This window comes from Crassostrea angulata, chromosome 4, assembly GCF_025612915.1.
Source record: "Crassostrea angulata isolate pt1a10 chromosome 4, ASM2561291v2, whole genome shotgun sequence".
Taxonomy (NCBI): domain Eukaryota; kingdom Metazoa; phylum Mollusca; class Bivalvia; order Ostreida; family Ostreidae; genus Magallana; species Magallana angulata.
In genome coordinates this window covers 27,503,603-27,523,681 of record NC_069114.1, presented here as the reverse complement: position 1 = coordinate 27,523,681, position 20,079 = coordinate 27,503,603, and the positions used below count along the sequence as shown (strand labels likewise).

Genomic DNA, 20,079 nt, shown 5'->3' with positions numbered 1-20,079 from the left:
TATTTAATTCCATCATTATCAAGGGAATGAAGAAATCTGCAAAAGGCTTTATGGATGAGCCAGCTCTTGGGTGTCAAAGAGGGCTCCAGAGCTAATGGTTCCCTGTTAATTATTCATAGGTTTTGTATCTCTTCCCCCCGAAATAGCACATAGTATTTCATATTTGTATGATATATTCTCAACATGTGCATATTATATAAGAGACTCGCTGTCTTCTGAGATTGTAGAGACAACAGTCATGGGCTCAAACCAAGTTCATCCATATCCACCCTATTCTGTAGCAAGTTTTTTTTCTTAAAGTTTTTTTTCTTTCTTCAGTCATAAAAATAAGATCATTTTGCCTGATTTCTTCATCTTAGTTCACTGTTGTGTGCTGAGTTAAGTCTTCAGGCTCTTGGCATTGCATGCCACTTTTCTGGTTGTACCGGTAGATGTGTTTATAAACTCGTGCTATGTTGTTCTTTCAGCCACAAGGATCCGAGGGTGGAGAATCCGATTATGTAAGACAGCTTTCTTGATTTTTGTATTGTAATAAAAGTGTCAATATTGATTTCTGTCAGATTCTTTGTTCAATTTGCTGTCAGAAAATCATTGCAGATATTCTATCTGATTAAAGTTTGTAAAACGTATTAGCCAATTTTGAATGTTTGAGTGTTGATATTTTCAATTTTTGTTCTATTTTTAGATAAATGGAGAGCCAGAGTGGGAGTTTGAAACCATTCCATTATTTAGGGTAGGTGTTGTCATCTGTAAAAGATGTTTGGTTAGTTGATCAGATAAGGCAAACTCTTTTACTGTATTTAGTTGATTTCTTTCTATTGATGTATTTACACTAACTGATTGTAAAGAACAGAATTATTTTCTTCACATTAGCTTCCAATTCAATATCACTTTGTCTTTCAATAGCCTTTTAATTGTAAAGATGAGTTTTTCTAAAGACTCTCTACACTGTACACAATTTCAGGGTTCTTTTTACAACCCCCCCCCCCCCCCCCCCCCAATTGATGTAAGGTCCAGGGTCAAGGTCATGGGTCCAATTACTCAGGACATCAGATGATAGTCTAAGCTTTGTCCATTCAACATTTGAAAACCATTTGCTTAAGAGAGATCAATTTTCCTATTCTAACCCTTCACTAAACTTGTGCATGTATTCCATAAGAAGTAGATGACCTCTCAAGAATTTTAAGGTCTCAAGGTCAAAAGTAAAGGGTCAAAGTACTCTGGATGTTGATTAAAAGACAAAGTATTGTTCATTTAAAAACTTAACCACCTGCTTGACAGGCAGAAAATCTAATTAATTTGTATTCCCTAAGAAGAAGGTATGTAACCCTTTTGAATTAAAAAAACGTTCACTCAGTTAATTTACTATCCTTTGCTTAACAGACATCAACCTTGGCTCACTGGTACCCTTTTATTTGTAGGGTCAAAGGTCATGTGTTGAATAACTCATTTTATTTTTGGAGTCAAAGGTTATGTGTTAAATAACTCTTGACAAATGAGGATGTCAGAGTTAATTTTTTGAGAACTCTTGCTTGAAAGACTTTAAGCTATTGATAAATAGGTTCCCCTATTATAGATAATAAGGTCAAACGTAGAGGTTTAAGCAGCCCTGAAATTGAAAGATATACTAGGTATCTAGTGACCTCTATGTTTGTCTGATCAGTTTCTTTTTAAACAGTTTAACCCTTTTCATTATAGTCTCATGGGAAAAGGGGGGGGGGGGGTCACAGAGAGTCAGTCACAAACATAGCTCATATTCCAATTTATCCCCATATTCATTAGACTCCTTACCATGTCTTTCAGGGGAACACAGGGCTTGGGTTCAGCATTGCTGGAGGGGCAGACAATCCTCATATTGGGGAGGACCCTAGCATCTTCATCACCAAGATCATCCCCGGGGGTGCTGCTGCCGAGGACGGGAGACTGAAGTAAGTGTATACATCATCTTACAGGGAAGTAAATGTGTGAACAATTTTGCAGGAAGTCTAACAGTGTTTGAAGATTCCAGGATAGTTCTATTTGATTTGTTGAAGCTGATTTGGTAATGTCTGGATTATCTAACTTGTTATGCAACAATAAACTATTGGAGGAAAAAAATTCTTATTGGTTACAATATATTGAAACGTTAAATTTTTTAATTTTTATTCTGAATAGAAAAATAAAATAAAACAGGAATCTCATATTGTCACTAATTCTGCAAAGTTTTGTGTAGTGGGCTATGTGACAAGATTGGATCCTATAAAAATTGTAAGCAAATTAAGTATGATGCAATGGAGATGAAGAGAATCCAGATTTTGGAGAGAAATGTTACAGAATGTTAGAAATTTTGGGCTAACCAAAAAAAGGAATAAGTATTTGATACCAATGCTTATATACTTATTTAGTCTTCGTTGTACCTTATTTGAAATAATGTGAGAGTACACTTCAGAATATGTTGCCCCCTTTTTTATCACTTTTCTGTATCAATGTTTAGCATGCAATAGGGTTGATGAATTCTGTGATCAAAAGTACAGTGCATCATGCAAGAGAAGTGCTGGTACTGTAAGCATAGAACACAGATCTGTGATGATGGAACATTCATAAAGCCACGATCCTACACAGATTCTCCGCAAGCCTGCACATCTTCATGCTGCAGGCTCAGATACTAGATCAATGCACTTGCTATCAAGTTAGGCCACAATTTGATTAGTTTATTCCTTGAAACCCCATGTAACAGCAGGTCGTAAAATGTCATATTTGATACTTCCAAGGAGAACTAAAGAATTCGAGTTTTATGAAGTGAGAACATGTTAAACAATGAGCTGGGACAGATCTTTGCTCCAAGATTTTTTTTTTTTGGTGGGGGGGGGGGGGGTATTTTCAGTATGATTTTGATGTCTTTGTCAGTTAAGATAACTAAAAGCCATGTTGTATTTCTTCCCTGCCTGTTCATGTTTGTAAGTTGACTAATTGAAAAACAAAATTTGTCTCTTGTTAAGCAGAACAATTTTAAATGATGTGATGGAAACTCCATTAAATCAGCACATTATAGGGTCATTTCATAACACTTAATATGCCAGAACAAGACTTCTTAATTTGTATGATGTAAAAGAAAGTTGTTAGGGTTTTTTTTAATAACATTTATTTTGAAAAATTATTCATTCTCTGACCAAGCTTATACATTTTTGGACAAGTATTGAATTTTTTAAAATCTTAAAATTATCAAAATAGCTAACACATTTTAGATTTAAAACCTTTAAAGGGGCATGGTCACGATTTTGGTCAAATTTTATTTTTCTGTTTTTATTATTTGTAATGCTTTAGGAATGCATTTCCAATGATCAAATGAAATTTGGGTGCCAGTCGTTGAGTTTTAAAGGGGAAGAAAAGTCAAAAACATAATTTATTTATTTTAATAAAGTGGTGTAAATTATCACATGTGGTCATGCTCTTTTGAAAATAAAATACGTAATTAAGCTTTAATGAACGTTTGAAGTTGGAGAAATCGTATTTACTGGAGGCTGACATGATGTAGAACTCTTTTGTATTAAAAACCAAAAAAAAAATTATTTTGACGTCACACCATCTATTCCGGTTTGGTTTACATATACAAATGAATGTACACAGTGCTCTGAAAGCTGGTTGATGCCTTTCTGTTACTGAAAAAATCGACTAAACAAAATTGATAATGTTTGAGTTCACACGTCAATCTAAAGAATAAATACTTGTATCATTGTATGCATAAATATATGCATTTTCATAAGTAAATGACAGCTGTTAATCTGCTATCATTCAAAGTTGAAAACGACCTCGATTAAATTTTTTATTCCAAGTCAAGTTCTTCGTTAACTGAATAAATGTTATAATTGTAATCGGGATGTTTAATATTCATTCTTTAAAGTCGGAATTTACCATGTCGAAATAACGACGGCAGCCATTTCCTATGATACTTGGCATCTGTTGACAATTTCCACATTTACACGGAGATTTCTCCGACACTAACCTCCGCTTTTAGATTTCAACGAACATGCTCTATTTTACGCTAGTTTGTAGTTTGCAAAGGTAAAAGAACGGTCTCAAATCAATATTGTTTCAAATTTCCAGAACTTGTCATTTAGAGCGAATATACTGATGTTATGTTGATAAGACAAACTGGAAAAGATGGTGTGACGTCATAGATTAAAGTTCAATGGCAGCCCTCATGGCGGCGGGAAATTTAAATTAAGCGGGCGATTTTCTTGATTTATTCATTGTTCCGGGGTTTTTAATGAAAATAAATACGATTTACAATTAAAGTAGATGATAATTAATTGATTTATTGTACAACATATTTTTAGTTTCCTTCCCCTTTAAGCCAGATACAGGGCTCACAATTCTTCGTAATGTAAACAAGGCTCGTGCCCTGTTTTTGTTTTGATAGGTTCAATATACCGATAAAAAAAAAATTTCAAGCTAGTTTGTCTATCTTGTTATTCATTTTAAGCATAAATAAACAGTTCCCAACGATTAATACATTCATTTTAGGTGTAAAACTGGAATTTTCACTTCAACATTCAAAATGTAAACAAAAGCTTTATTTACATAGCGAAGAATTGTAAGTTCTGTAACTAGCTTATAACTCATCAAATGATACTCGAATTTTGGTTGCTTATTAAAAATGCCTTACTGAAGCATTGTAAACATTAAAATCCAAAACATAATTTTTGACCAAAATGGTGACCATGCCCCTTTAAAAGAATTTAATTTATACATGGGTTATATGAAAATTTGATTATTTTTTTTATAAATCCCACTCTCTTCTATTCTTCTATAAACATAAAACATTGTATTTGGAACCCCCCCCCTCCCCATTTTGGTGATCTTGTTCTCAGAGCCCCCCAGGGGAAATAAGACTGTTAAGACATCTACAAACTCTCTATGATTGTATTTTGGCCTTCTTTATTTTATCAAACATGATTCCAAGGCAAAGGTCTTCGATGTAAAAACTGTTTTTTCTGGTGGCACAGATAACCTAATTAATGGAACACTGGAGAGAAACTGGGGAGAATCAATAGGGGGTTCCAATCACACTGATAGGCTCTAACTGTATTGGGTTGGGATGCACAGCCATTTAACTTGCTTTACAATTAGTTCATAAATCATATCTGTACATTAAAAAATTAAGTACACTGTTGGGCTGCCTTTTCCTTGTTGAGCAGGGCAAAGCACCTTCATTGGCTGACGAGATAATTCTGCCCAAAATTGACATTGTGCGAGGACTATCCTGGTTTATGTATGATGTTGTCAAATGAATATCAACATATCTAAAAGTTTTTTTTTGTTGGCGAATAAATCTATATTTTTCCTGCTTTCCAAAGCAGAAAAGTTAGTCTCCATTTACACAAGATAATTGATTGTGGATGAATTATTTAACAAATCCATTAACTAGGAGTACCATTCCCCAAAACTAGCCAATTGTCATCCCTTTCATCTTGTTGACTTTGGTTTGAAGCTGTGTTGACTCAGATTTCGGGTTTGGGAATTGCGAGCCTCTCCAGATTGCCATTGGCTCCTTACAATTCGGTGTCTCTAATTCTCTTGGAGTTTGACTATAACTTTGGAATCAGGAAATTCCAACCCACATCAAGATTTCAGAGAATTCGGTCCTTTTAATGACTTCAATGCAAAGAAGTTGCAAATAATCAATGCTAATATCATCATCCATTTAACAGAGAAATTTAATTATCCACAGATATTCCTCCAGTATTTTTTCTTTTTCAATTATATAAAAAAAAAAATTCTCAGATTCGTTTTCTTTGTGTAAAGTATTTTTTGGCCATGATTTTAGTCATTGAGAGCTAAATGATTATGTTTAAGATCCAAAAACTGATGTATTGTCAGTTTCCACGAAGTTTTGGGACATTTTGCAGAGCCAGAATGATAAATCAAGTGTGTTAAGGATGGCAATCATTTCCTTTTTAAAGCCTGCTGAATATATTGAGATTGCTTCAATGAAACAATCACAGAAGTTGCTCAATCTAGATGTCCAAGGACAGTTGGATGTTTTGAGGCTTTTCTTGCTTGTTCAGTTGCATTTTTTTTTTTGCTCAGTTGTCAGGAAGACATTTCAGTGACGATAAAGTAGAATTTTTTTTCTCATCCAATGTTGTGAAGGGCATTCAACGGTGTAGTTAAGTATCCAAGTGAAATGCCAGAAGAAAGTGTTTTTTTGATGTGGATGCAGAACATGGTATACCTTGTTATTTGCTATGGAGATCAATCTGTCTCTTGGTGACGATCTTCCTGCACCCAACACGGAACCGCATCCAATGGAGTAATTCTGACGTCCTGGTGGTGACAAACTGACTGCTCCCAACAATCATCAGAGTCGGTGATACGTTTTACTTTTATGACCTAGCTACCAAAATCTGTAAAAACTCTGGTGCCAAGGCTGACTATAAACTCTCATTACTTTTAGTGCCATCTTTTCTGCGAGGTGTAAAGCTGACTTTAGATGTAGATGCCTCGGTTGAGGAAGGTGTTAAAACAACAGAGATGGGTCGGATTTCTTCTCCATAAAAAAAGGAAAGTGGCTGCTCTTGTTCACACTGATTGGTGTCATTTAATTGTTCAATGGCGGACTACAAAAGAGGTAGCCAAACGTAATGACGAGGGATTTGTTTAGTTCTTATTAATTATTGAGAGCTCTTCTGCAGGCAACGCAAAAACACAGTCACTAATGCTTGTCAATCAAGCAGACTGCATGGATGCTCCCTCCCTTTGCAACCTAGTGGTTTCAAGAAAGGTTGAGGCCTAGTAATTTAAGTCAATAGACAGATATATATTAGGGACTTTGTGTAAAGTGAAAGGAGATTTATTGTCAACTGTATAGATATTAATGGAATTATGCAACATAGGCAAATTTTTTTCATTATTTTGCGCTGTATGAATCTTGCTGTTCGTATCAATTGTGCAGAAATATAAAAAAAGGGGATATGAATTGATATTAATCAATGGAACATGCTGTGATGATTAAACGATAGAAGTGTCAAAGGACTTCCAGATTTTCCGGAGTTTGGAGGAAGTTTAGCGCAAACAGTCTCGTTCATGCTGTCGGCTGTTTGCCTTTTTGCTTGGTGATGTAGCTGTGCAACTGACTTTGTCATGAAACTTTTTTACCTGGGAATAGACAGAGGGACAAACTGATCGTTCTGTGATTTTTACCTGAATTTCTCGGGGACAGTATGTACATCTTTCCAGGAGATCAAATCTTTACCTGTAATAGTTCTGCTGAGCTGTATATAATACAGATGCACAGGTACACATCTCTTGTTGTCTGTCATTCTGTGAACCGAAATTAATGTTGTGAAGAGTTTTTCACAAGTTAGTTCTCGACTTGGGTTGCATGTTTTTGTAAGATGATGGTGTTGACCGAAAAACACTATTGCTCGAACAGATAGATGATTGGTTGTTAAGAAAAAAATTAGATAGCTTTTTTTTTTTAATGTTTTCTATTCCATGAGGTGACAAACCATTTGATGAAAGGCCATTTTCCTAATGTCAGACCATTTGTTTTTCTAGAATAATTTCCATTTTTGACATCATGGAAATGACTTTGCTTAAAGTAACTTTTTAATGGGAAAACTGTTTTTTCTCTCTCCAAGAACCAGTACTTTTTACTATATCAATATTACATTACTTATTAATAAGATTATCATGGTTTTAAGTTATTGAATAAACTATTTGGGACCCCCACCCCAGAACCAGTACTTCTTAAGTAATCATATGTAATGGGCTAGAATAGTATTTCAGACCTCCCAAAAACCAATACATTGTATGTGTTAGCATTATTATGTTATTCATAGGAATCATGATTAGTAAATTAATCAACTTGGTTTGTATTTCAGAATCAATGACATCATTGTGAAGGTCAATGAGGTCGATGTGTCAGAGGCCACACACTCCGAGGCAGTGGACGCGCTCAAGCAGGCTGGTACCCGGGTAGTGCTGGTACGTACTCAGTTGCTACTGAGAACCCTGGTGTAATTACCTCACCTTTTCAAATTCTCAGGTCAAATTAGTCTGAAATTGCTCCTATCAAGAGTCGGCGATCTCCTCTACAATGTCAACCATCAGGTCTGACCAATGTAGGTCTAGAAACACACTCCTTATCTTTGTTTTTACCCAGGATCTGAGAATTCTAATGCTTTGACACCCATCCACTCCTACCTTTGTTGACTCATTGGTAATAGATAGAGAGTCATAGAATTAAAACTTTTTTGAGACAGAAAATCCTTGCTTTTATCAAGAATATACTTTCCTAGATTTACACAATCATTTATAGTTCATTTTTTGATGATGGTTGATTTTTATGGGGATCTGAGTTATTGTGTTTTTAACTCTATTTTTGTCATTTGTGTCAAACTTTTGAACCAGATGAAAAACAGAATGCTTCTTTGGTGGTCCTGTAGCTTTCAAGTACTTGTGTGTAAGGTTCTAGGTCATTGAGAAAGGTCAAGGTCAAAATAAATGTATGTTGTTACTGTTCTGATGTCTCCTCAGATAATATTAAGCTCATTGGGACTAAATTTAATGTGTGACATCTGTTGTTGAGAGGAGGCAAAAAGGATTTACCGGTATTTTCAGGACCCCCTCCTCCCAGAGGGGAGAGAAAGTAAGAGAGAAGTAAATAAAAAACCAAAATCACAATAAATTATTAAGTTCTAAGTTAACATATGAATTACTCACTCATTTTATCAAAATCAACAGACATTTACCATTATAATAAGAGTATCTGGCATTTGTAGGGATAGTCATAGAAATCATCATCTATTGGGTTTCCTAAGTAGACCAAAAGGACCGTGCCCTGAGCTATCAGCACAAAGACAAATATCACACTTAATAATGCATCATGTTTTGGCAGCTATGCTTGAAAAATGACAAACAAACCGATCTGCACCGAGTACACAATATCATCAGTACGACAAATATTCAATTTGCACTCAAGGTCAGATAAAAAAAAAATTAATTCAAAACACGGAGACAATTTCATTATCTTCATAATAGCAAATTATTGCTTTTTAAGTTAGTGTCTTTTAACTTATCAATTTTTGTAAGCAATAAAGAAGTTGAAAGTGACAACAAAACAGAAGACAGATGTCAATCTACCCATTCAGGCATTGCTATTATGAAGATGTGTTAAACCATGACTTAAGTGCAGATAATGAGGAAAACCGAAACAACAATAACCAAAAAAAAAAAAAAAAATCTCCAAAGTTTGTGGTTGAAGGGAGGTTCCGTGAATGATCGATAGTAAATATGAAGAGATAAGGTCATCTTATAATTGATACTGTGGATACTAATAAAATAAAAAACATATTGGAAGATAACTCAATCTGCCACTGCTGTGAGAGAGGGACATGTGGGCTTGGTGTGTAATTAAGTCGGGTCTGTTTTATTAAATTGTGCAATGTTAATATCCTACCGGACGGTTATTGTAGGGGGTTCAATTCGTTGGTCTTTTCATTGAACCAACCAATCGTAATCAACTTTGTAATTAACGATGGTTACAGTCCTTATACAAAGTGAGGTTTGGTACCACCTGTATTTGGTATACTGTAGTTTAGTTTGTCAGCCTCCAGCGTGTCTGCATCTTATGATGCACACCCATCTGTCACAGATTTCATTACCAATATTTGATACAGGTTCTTGTTATATAAAGTACTTTCTTTTTGTTTTTATGTCAACTGAATCTTTAAAGGTTTCTGTTTTTTCTTGTTTAAAGTTTTTTCTTTTGTCGTATTGATTTCAGGCTTGAAAAGGTATAAAATACACGACAGTTTGCTATTAATGGATCAGAGACATAGCCACTGTTTTATTTTAGGGGATAGATAAAAGGATCAGTTGTACCTCTGTAGACAAACTGTTTAAAACTGAGTGTTATATTTTTATGTTTTTCAGCATGTGAAAAGGCTGAAAGCACCAACAGAGAATGTTTTAGAAATTCAACTCATTAAATCCAATAAAGGTAATTAATGTATGTTAATTAGAATAAATGTTTAAGGGAGATGCACATGATTTGTAAGATTTGATCTTTGATTTAAAGTCAGGGAAAATCAACCTCTATTTTTGTTTCTATTTCCATGTACATTGGATAAAACTGTAAATTGTTGTATACATGTTTTTTCAGAATGCTTTCATCAGTACAAATGGTAATCACTCATTATCAGATTTTCAGACTTTTCCTATTTGAATGCAATGGAAAGTTAAATAAACCAGGGCTCTCACACTACACTGGGCAAGAGTTGTCAATTTTAAAAATATTAGAAACATTTTGGTAAACATTGGAAAATTTATTTTATTGGCAGGTTGAAGTTTTGTTAGTAACTTTATTTCAGTTACGTCTTTCAAAATTGGGTAGGGGATAGTGGGGGTTTTTTTTGGAGGGGGAGGGAGGGGGTTAGTGACGATTAGGGTTTAGAGTGGTAAAGGACACCTGACGATATTGATGTGGGTAAAAATACTTAATAATCAAAATACTCTCACCATTTTAGAATTTTTAGAATTTTCAGATTTACAATACAGTAGAATCATTTAAATACGTGGGGACCAATTTTCGTGTATTATGACTTTTTTGCTCATTCGAGGGGATGTAATTTCGTGGATGCGTAGCCTACTGTTTCAGTAACAAAGATATCTCTTTCTAAAATTGTTTTCGTTGAAGATTTAAATTCCTGGGAGAGGGCTTCCCACGATTTCCACGAAAATTGAGCCACCACGAATTTTAATGATTCCACAGTACTTGATTAAAAAATATGTTTTTGAAAACTTGGAAAGGTGAAAATAATAAAAGCCCCAGGAAGGATTCAAACTCATGACTTACAGATTCGTAGGTACCACTCTTAACCACATAAAGGTGTCCAATACCAACTTAAATGAACCCATTTACTTTGGTTTAAAAAATAAAAGTGACTTGAAGGTGGTAATCAGGAATAAAGCCTTCAACAACCCCAGGCATGGACATTTGAGAGCCCTGTAAACACAACTCACTACCCCTAACCATTCTCTGCATGCCTCAACACTGCATGGTACTTTCTTGTCTTTACTGCAGGCCTTGGATTCAGCATAGCAGGGGGTATCGGAAATCAACACATTCCAGGTGACAATGGTATTTTTGTCACCAAAATCATTGAGGGAGGGGCTGCAGAACAGGACGGACGGCTAGCCGTGGGGGACAGGCTTATTGCTGTAAGTGGAATCAGAGGGACATTTAAAGATGATAATTATTACGAGGCTAGGTGATCAGTAAATCACCCGTCAAATCTACCTTAAAGTTTAGAGATGATTTTTTTGCCATAAACTATCCTTTAGTAAAGAAAAATTCCATTAAAACATTAAACCAACTAGACTCTCAAAACATTAAGAGTTGTTTACCAAGATGAAAACTATAAAACAATAATATTTGCATTGAATCAAGCAAAAAATGTATAATTAGATAAATATGACCCAATCTGCTACAGGTGAATGAAGCAAACCTTGACAATGTGACACACGAGGAAGCTGTGGCTGCACTGAAGGCCACACAGGAGGTTGTGAACTTGACCATTGCCAAGCCATCCTACATACCAGACAATGTCAGTCAGGATCAGGGAACACCCCCATGTAAGTCTCTCTACTCACCCCCTTACCATGTAAGCTTCTGTAAGGTCTGTGACCCCTGTAAGTGACTGCTCTCCCCTTATTTTCTCACTCTAAGTTTTTCTGTCGGCTTTTAGTCTCTACCCCTTGTAAGTTTTTCTACCCCCTGTAAATTTCTTTTTATGTAAGTCTTTGAACCCCTGTAAGTTTCTTCACCACTCTGTAAATCTCTCCCCCCTGTATGTCTCTCCACTCTTGTATGTTTCTCATGTAAGTCTCTCTTCCTCTTGTAACTTTCTGTCCTCTATAAGTTTCTCCCCCATCCCCCCTCCTGTAAGTCTCTCCACCACCCTAAGTCTTTTTTTACTGTCCCTGCAAGCCTTTTGAGCAGGGACTCCACTGTAACCTCTGTCCCTCTAAATTTGCTCACCAACAACTTCCATAGAGATAGGATTTGATACAAAATACAGTGTGAAATAAAGCAGTGCCTCATTGTATCACTTTGACTGACATCTATCTACCTCAGTTATTGCATGGAATATTCATACAATATTTTTTTTAAAATTCTCTAGAAGCATATTAATTATAAATGCTGATGGGTTTGTAATTACCAGCCTAATGTAGTTTCATGAAATATGATCTATTTTCATGGTGAAATGCTTGCCAACCATTTATACAAAGTATCAAATGACTCTGATCTAAAACCAATGGTAGGTAGTTCTCCATTCCCCTTTCATTTATAAGTAAGCAAATTTTTCCACCAGCCATGCAATGTACTTATTCTTTCATGGAAATGATATTGATAACAGACATGTTATTTAATTTTTCAGCTGCTAGAAAAGTAGAGAATGTCGCTGTGGTTGCGCCAACCTCAAGTCCAGATACTTTCATACGTTCAAGTCCAGATTTCAGACGTTCAAGTCCAGACAAACCCACAAATGTTTCCCTGCATTCAGAGAATACCTACGCTAATGAGGACCCTGGGAGGTAGGACTTCTAAATGAATTAACAATCAGACTACTGCATACAGGGAAATTTTCGCCCTTGTTTTATTTTCACCCCTTTCACCCTCGTTGTCAGTGGCGAATTTGAGACTGGGCAAATTCTAATGTCTCAAATTATTTCTCTTTAAACTGTGTCTTGGGGAATTCAAGACGAGGCGAAACTGTTTGCAAGTATAAAAGTGCAAAAATTACAATGGACGAAAATAACCTTGTAAAGAGTATCAAACATTACATGCAATATTTACTGCCAATAGTCTTATTACACAGAGTGACAAAAGTCTCAACACAGTGGGTTCACAGCCGTTTTAACCCACAAAATAACAAAATAGTCTCAACAAAAAAACTATTAAAAGTCTTAAAGTCTGATATTGTACTAGTTGTAATCAATTAGAATATCTGGTACTTCTCTTGAAATTGAATGTTGAAAGTAATGGCTATGCAAACCATTTATTATATAAATTGTTCTGTTGACTCTGAAAAATATCAGGATAAGTTCAGTATATAAAAGAGAAGAGAAAGAAAAATACAAGCTCTAATAGTTTATCTAATTTTCATGGCAAGAAGGACAACTCATGCAGTCTCATTAAACCTGGTGTACTATTAATAGTTGTGTTTCATCAGAGTTCAATGAATACTGAACTCTCCACACAATATCCTGTAGACAGGAAAAACTTTGGTGGTTGACAGAGTAACAGGATGTTGCTCGCTTTATAGACCTGTTATATAACATACTAGCCATCTTCCTCAGATCACAAAGGTCACATATTATAAATATGCACAGAAAAAAAATGGGCTCCAATATCTTCTACACCCGATTGTAGCTCACTCTTTCTGATCTGATGTTTAATGTTATTGGGCTTCTGATGTGAGTGATTACTTGGAGTTCTTACCCCCATGTTTGTGGAGAGTTGGGGGGACAGGATGCCTTTAAACCACAGGTAACCTGCTCAAATTGGTACCAAGACAGCTTGGTATACTAAGACCTCAAAGCTTATGGGTGTTTGAGCTGTTTTCTTCTGTAAACTTTCAGAAAACTTCATAGATTTCTTAACGCATATGATTCTAAGCAATGGAGACCTGAAACTGACTCCAAGTCACTAGACTGACTTAGGCGGATTTCATAAAATTGTGCTCGAACTTTCATTTGTTAATGTATTCTGTGTATTTTGTGAGCTAGGAGCTGGGAATACCCATGTATTTGCGATTTTTTTTTTTGGAAAAAAAAACAGTTGACCTTTTGTTAGTTATTTAAAGCAGAATATGAAAATGATACGAGTTTTTCTTTTGACAATTGAAAACAAAAATTTCCCTGTTGTTGACATTTGATCCTAGCCTCCTTGAACTACTTCTGGTGTTACATTACATCTAGTACAGCTACTATGTCACTATTCTATGAGCCAAAGACCAGTAGTGACTCTATATAGTGGCCGACCAAAATCCTATCTCAGCTGAAGCTATCATAAACATGCTCTTGAAAATCCTAAAGTAGACCATATAAGCAGGGAGATGAGTGGATGTTTTACCAGGCTCTGCTCATTCAGACTTGAAGCTGGATCGATCTCACAGTAATATACACTTACTACCATTCGTTTCTTACTACTTACTGCTATTTCTTTTTACTGATCCAGGTGAATTCTGTGAGTTGTTTGTGGTTTATTGATATCTCTTGCTGGAGACTGATCACTTTCTTCAGTATTATATAAATAGTGCCTGTTTGGGAGGGTAACAGTTGAAATTGACACCCCGAGAAAACCATTGTCAACCGACGCGAAGCGGAGGTTGACAATGGTTTTCGAGGGGTGTCAATTTAAACTGTTATTCTCCCAAACAGGCACTATTTATTTTGTTATACTGAATGTCTTTTTTAAAATTTTTAAGAAAATTTTACTGCTTTTATATAGGATTAACGTGAATTCTACAGCGAACTGTTCGTGCATAATTTTCGCGCATGTAACATTTTTAGCTCACCGAGACGAAGTCAAGGAGAGCTTATGCTATACCCTCGGCGTCGGCGTCGGCGGTGGCGTCGGCGTCCGGACCTGGTTAAAGTTTTTGTTGCAGGTCCTGTATCTAAGCTATTACTTGTCCTATCTTCACCAAACTTGCATGGATGATGCATCTGGACCTACTTATGGACTTGAAAGACTTGGATGCTGAATCTGGGTCCTAAATTTCAGATGCTGGAGGAGGTTAAGGTTGTTGGACCAGGTTAAAGTTTTTGTTGCAGGTGCCCTTTGATAGCACTATCTTAGTTACTGCTGGTCTGTACTTCACCAAACTTGCATGGATGGTGTGCCTTATGATACTGATGCACCAGACAGGCTTGAGTGCTGAATCTGAGCTATAGGTTTCGGATGCTGGAGGAGGTTAAGGTTTTTGGAGCAGGTTAAAGTTTTTGTTGCTGGTGTCCATTGATAGCAATATCTAAGTTACTACTGGTCCTAACTTCACCAAACTTGTATGGATGATGCGTCTTATGATACTGATGAACCTGACAAGCTTGAATGCTGAATCTGAGCAATAGGTTTCGGATGCTGGAAGAGGTTAAGGTTTTTAGAGCTGGTAAAAGTTTTTGTTGCAGGTGCCCTCTGATGATTAATCTTAGTTACTACTGGTCCTAACTTCACCAAACTTGTATGGATGGTGCGTCTTATGATACTGATGCACCTGACAAGCTTGAATGCTGAATCTGAGCAATAGGTTTCGGATGCTGGAAGAGGTTAAGGTTTTTAGAGCTGGTTAAAGTTTTTGTTGCAGGTGCCCTCTGATGATTAATCTTAGTTACTACTGGTCCTAACTTCACCAAACTTGTATGGATGGTGCGTCTTATGATACTGATGCACCTGACAAGCTTGAATGCTGAATCTGAGCAATAGGTTTCGAATGCTGGAAGAGGTTAAGGTTTTTAGAGCTGGTTAAGTTTTTGTTGCAGGTGCCCTCTGATGATTATATCTTAGTTACTACTGGTCCTAACTTCACCAAACTTGTATGGATGGTGTGTCTTATGATACTGATGCACCTGACAAGCTTGAATGCTGAATCTGAGCAATAGGTTTCGGATGCTGGAGGAGGTTAAGGTTTTAAGAGCTAGTTAGATAAAGTTTTTGAAACAGGTGCCCTCTGATGATGATATCTTAGTTATTACTTGTCCTTACTTCACCAGACTTCCATGGATGGTGTGTCTTATGATACTGATGCACCTGACAGGCTTGAATGCATAGTCTGGTTTCGGATGCTGGATAAAGTTAAGTTTTTGGGAACAGGTCACATGTTTAATAGATGATAGTACTATTTCAAACTTGCATAGTTGATTTAACTGTAATATGAATGAATCGCAGAGGTAGCTTCAGATGCAGAGCTTGTTCTCCATTATCAAGGATGCTAAAAAATAAATCTTAGTTATTACTGGTCCTAACTTCACCAAACTTGAATGGATGGTTTGTCTTATGATACAGATGCACCTGACAGGCATGGATGCTGAATCTGAGCCATAGGTTGCGGATGCTGGAGGAAGTTAAAGTTTTAATTGCTAGTGCCCTCTGATGATGATATCTTAGTTATTACTGGTCCAAACTTCACCAAAATTGCATGGATGATGCGTCTTATGATACAAATGCAGCTGATGGGCTTGAATGCTGAATCTGAGCCATAGGTTTCAGATGCTGGATGAGGTTTAGTTTTTTGGAACAGGTCACATGTTTTATAGATGATGGCTTGCATAGTTGATTTAACTTTATTATAAATTAAATGCAGAGGTTGCTTCAGAAGCAGAGCCTCATCTCCATTATCAAGGATGCTAAAGAAATCTCCTACCTCACTCAAACCAGCTCGATAGATAGATGTGTTTGTTGATAAATGATATAACATGATTCCTATGATAAAGTATTGAATGATATGAAACAATACTGTTTGATATGATACAATATGATATCATATGTTATATTATAAAAAGTTATACGATACGATATGATATTGTATCAATTTTTTTGATATTTTATGATATGATTATGTATCATGATATTGTTATGTATAGTATTGTATATTATGATACAATATTGTATAATATTATATTGTATTTTTAATTTATTATTTTATCACATGATACAATTACATAAGATATTGCAAAATATTATATTGTATCCTATGATACAATATTGTATATTCTATAATATTGTATCATACAATATTGTATAATATGATATTGGTTTCAGTAATATAGAATTATATCACATGAAATTGTATTATATGATATTGTAATATTATATAATATTGTATCATACGATATTGTATGATATGATATTGGTTTATATGATATATTATCATATCACATGAAATTGTATTATATGATATTGTAATATATTTTATTGTGTCATATGATGCAATATGTATAATTTAAAAATATTTTTTATAATATTTTACCATATCACATAATATTGTATCATTTGATAAGATACAATGTTGGAAACAAATTATATTGTATTATATGATATAATATCATATAATGTATCAAATATGTTTCAGTGTCATTCAATACAATATCATTCTATATTATACAATATAATATCATGTTTCAGTGTTATGATGTATTATGTAATATGGTATTGTAATATGATACTATATTGTATTATATTTTATGATATTGTATTATGTGATCAAATACAATAAGGTATAACACAATACAATGTCATATCATACGTTACAATATCAAATCTTATTATTGTTTATTACGGTATTTTATTTATTATATGATATATATTATATTAGAAATATGACATGATGCAATATTTAATTTTATATTATTGTATTGATTAACATATTAACATATGATTATCATAAAAAAATTTATCAGATGATATACGATATTTTGTCAAAACAGAATCCATGAATATCCAAGATCATAAAGTATGATTTTCATATAAAATGATAAAGGTGGTCTTATGAAGGTGATGTCTCATAAGGGTGATGCTCCGTCTCGGTGAGCTTAGTAATCTATGATTACCTATGTTTTAATGTTACCCGTTGCCAAGTGCGTTGCTAACGCTGAGGGTAATAGTAAATATTATTAACTGCGTCTTAACCAATCAGATTTCAGTATTTAACATGAAGTATAACAACAGTTATTATGACACTTTCATAGTAATTAATATACTTACTATCATTTCTTTCTGACTGTATCAGTTTTATTCTGTGAGTTGTGTGTTTTATTGGTATCTTGCTGGAGACTGACCACTTTCTTCAGTATCAGTTACTATTCCACTCTCAATAATTACATTTAGTTACTATTACTCTCACAGTAATTATACTTACTGCCATTTCCTTTCTACTTATCAGGTGTTGTATTCTGTGAGTTGTGTTTTATGGATATCTTGCTGGACACTGATCACTCTCTTCAGTATCAGTTACTACCCCCCCCTAAATATAGTACAACTTCAGATTCTCTCAACAGAACTCCTGACAATTATACCTTTATCAATAATTTAGATGCTTCATAACCCAGAGCTTTGGTGCACTAGGAGTTTTGTTCTCTGTCAGATAAGAAATATATCCCTAGTTTCACTAGCTGGCAGCGAAATACTTTGAACATATTGATTACTTCATTGTTGGCTTTTTTCAAACATTCAGTTATCAGTTGTTTGCTGCATGTGGTGACCATTAGCTGGCTTTGATATAGGTGTCAGAATGCAGTAATCTGGGTGATGTATGGTACATTCTGGAGACGGCCATCTCTCTCTCTCTCTCTCTCTCTCTCTCTCTCTCTCTCTCTCTGTTGCTAGATGACAGGTATAAGATTACCACTATTACGGCTTCCAGGGTGTGACAATTGACAGAGCCAGACCGTAGCGCCATGGAGACATATATCCAGTGGTGACAGAATCCATTTATACATCCGCCTCTATCAGTCCAGCCGACTCTTATTGATTTTGATTTGACATGCTTACAAGGCACTGACTTTACTGGGTTTTGAATCAGTCGATCAGTCTCAGTCAGATTGGGTTTCCATTTGTGTGACACATTTATCTCTCACTTCTGACCACTGTTATCTATATACGGTTTTACTGCATTCCACATCAAGGGTCTAGTTGATCAGAATTTGATCATTTATACAATAAAAGAAAAAGTACATCCATAATTTTTTTTTTTTAAATATGACTTAATAAAAGCACCATATGGTCACTAGAACTGCATGGTTTCTCCTGGAATTGTGTTTTTATATGCAAGGTAAAATGTATATTTTTAGATTAATTTAAAAAATAAAATGCCCGACAATTTGAAACATCTTTAAAAAATCCACCATCCAATACATATTTAAATAGTTTTATATCCATTACTTTTGTGTAACAGTAATCTGTCACCATATATCATGTAATTTGACATGCATTTTTCCCTGTAAATGTTACAAAACCATTTTTGAGATGGTCCCTAATTTTTTTTTTTAAATTATGTAAATGTCTGTAAGAGTGTGTGCACTTTTTTATTGTTATTGTATATGCCCATTTACTGGGAAGTGGTTGTGCACATGAGTCAAGATAAGGATCAGTGTTCTTCAACCGTATAATGGCTGTGAGAAATTGTAAACAAATGAATTTATTCATTGAAATTTAAATCCTTTCTCCTTTGTGGAGCCCCATTTCAAGCTTTTGCCTGATAAAGAAAACCACTTGAATGGGAACTGTATTGATCTAAGCTGTGCAGTGTAGACACTTAATCTTAGGGTGCCATATAACAAGGACTGTGTTTAATTTAAATCTTCAGAATTAAGCATTGTTGTCTGAGCTGGTATTTAGGTCAGCTAACAGTGGCCGTCTTGTAAATAAACTGGACAGATAAACTGTTCGGCTGCATCTTACTCCACACAGAATATTTGTGTTTTGTTAACCTTGCTGGAGTCGAAAGGATGTGATGTCTTGGTCAGCAGAGCGTTTGAAGTCATGGAATACATCACATTCCTAATGATATGTAAAAGGATGTTCTACATTTAAAAAAAGAGATTCATCTGTGTGAAGCTAGTTTTTACGGTGGGAAAGTAGTGACATAGAAGGATTTGTGCCAAGTGAAATTTTCAAACATGAGAGAACTGAACGCCAAGTGAATTTGTGCCTATTTAGTTTCGGAATGTTGAAGCAGAAAGGACAGCGTAAAGACCCGTACTTCTATGATCCTCACATCAGCAGGTAGGCATGGGGGATGGCAGCTGAGGGGAGTAAAATAAGACATGGCCGAAACTACCCCCCAGTTAAGAGTGAACTAATTCATGAACTATGCTAATTAATGCACACAAAGAGAGGGTATATTCTTATAAGGTTGTGTTGCCTGCTTGCATGTTAAGGAACTAGGGAGAGAGTTATATATAAATTAACCTAGATCATAACACTGGGAATTTAGAAGTCAGTTTGTATATAGGAACATGGAAACAGATGGTATTTATAGATGTTTATTACTGCTGTGGGAACTGAAAGTAGCAAATTGTGGGAATTTAGTG

At 35.2% G+C, this 20,079-nt stretch overlaps 1 protein-coding gene across 1 annotated transcript in view; it reads left to right on the top strand.

The window, feature by feature from the left end:
• Nucleotides 1-20,079, top strand: part of LOC128179726 (disks large homolog 1-like) — a 42,898-nt gene that overhangs the window by 10,305 nt on the left and 12,514 nt on the right. Inside the window, exons 5-12 of the mRNA XM_052847270.1 lie at nucleotides 468-500; nucleotides 686-733; nucleotides 1,804-1,928; nucleotides 7,866-7,968; nucleotides 9,919-9,985; nucleotides 11,069-11,205; nucleotides 11,478-11,619; nucleotides 12,426-12,582. Coding sequence (XP_052703230.1) covers nucleotides 468-500; nucleotides 686-733; nucleotides 1,804-1,928; nucleotides 7,866-7,968; nucleotides 9,919-9,985; nucleotides 11,069-11,205; nucleotides 11,478-11,619; nucleotides 12,426-12,582 — 812 coding nt within the window. The remainder of the gene's footprint in view (nucleotides 1-467; nucleotides 501-685; nucleotides 734-1,803; nucleotides 1,929-7,865; nucleotides 7,969-9,918; nucleotides 9,986-11,068; nucleotides 11,206-11,477; nucleotides 11,620-12,425; nucleotides 12,583-20,079) is intronic.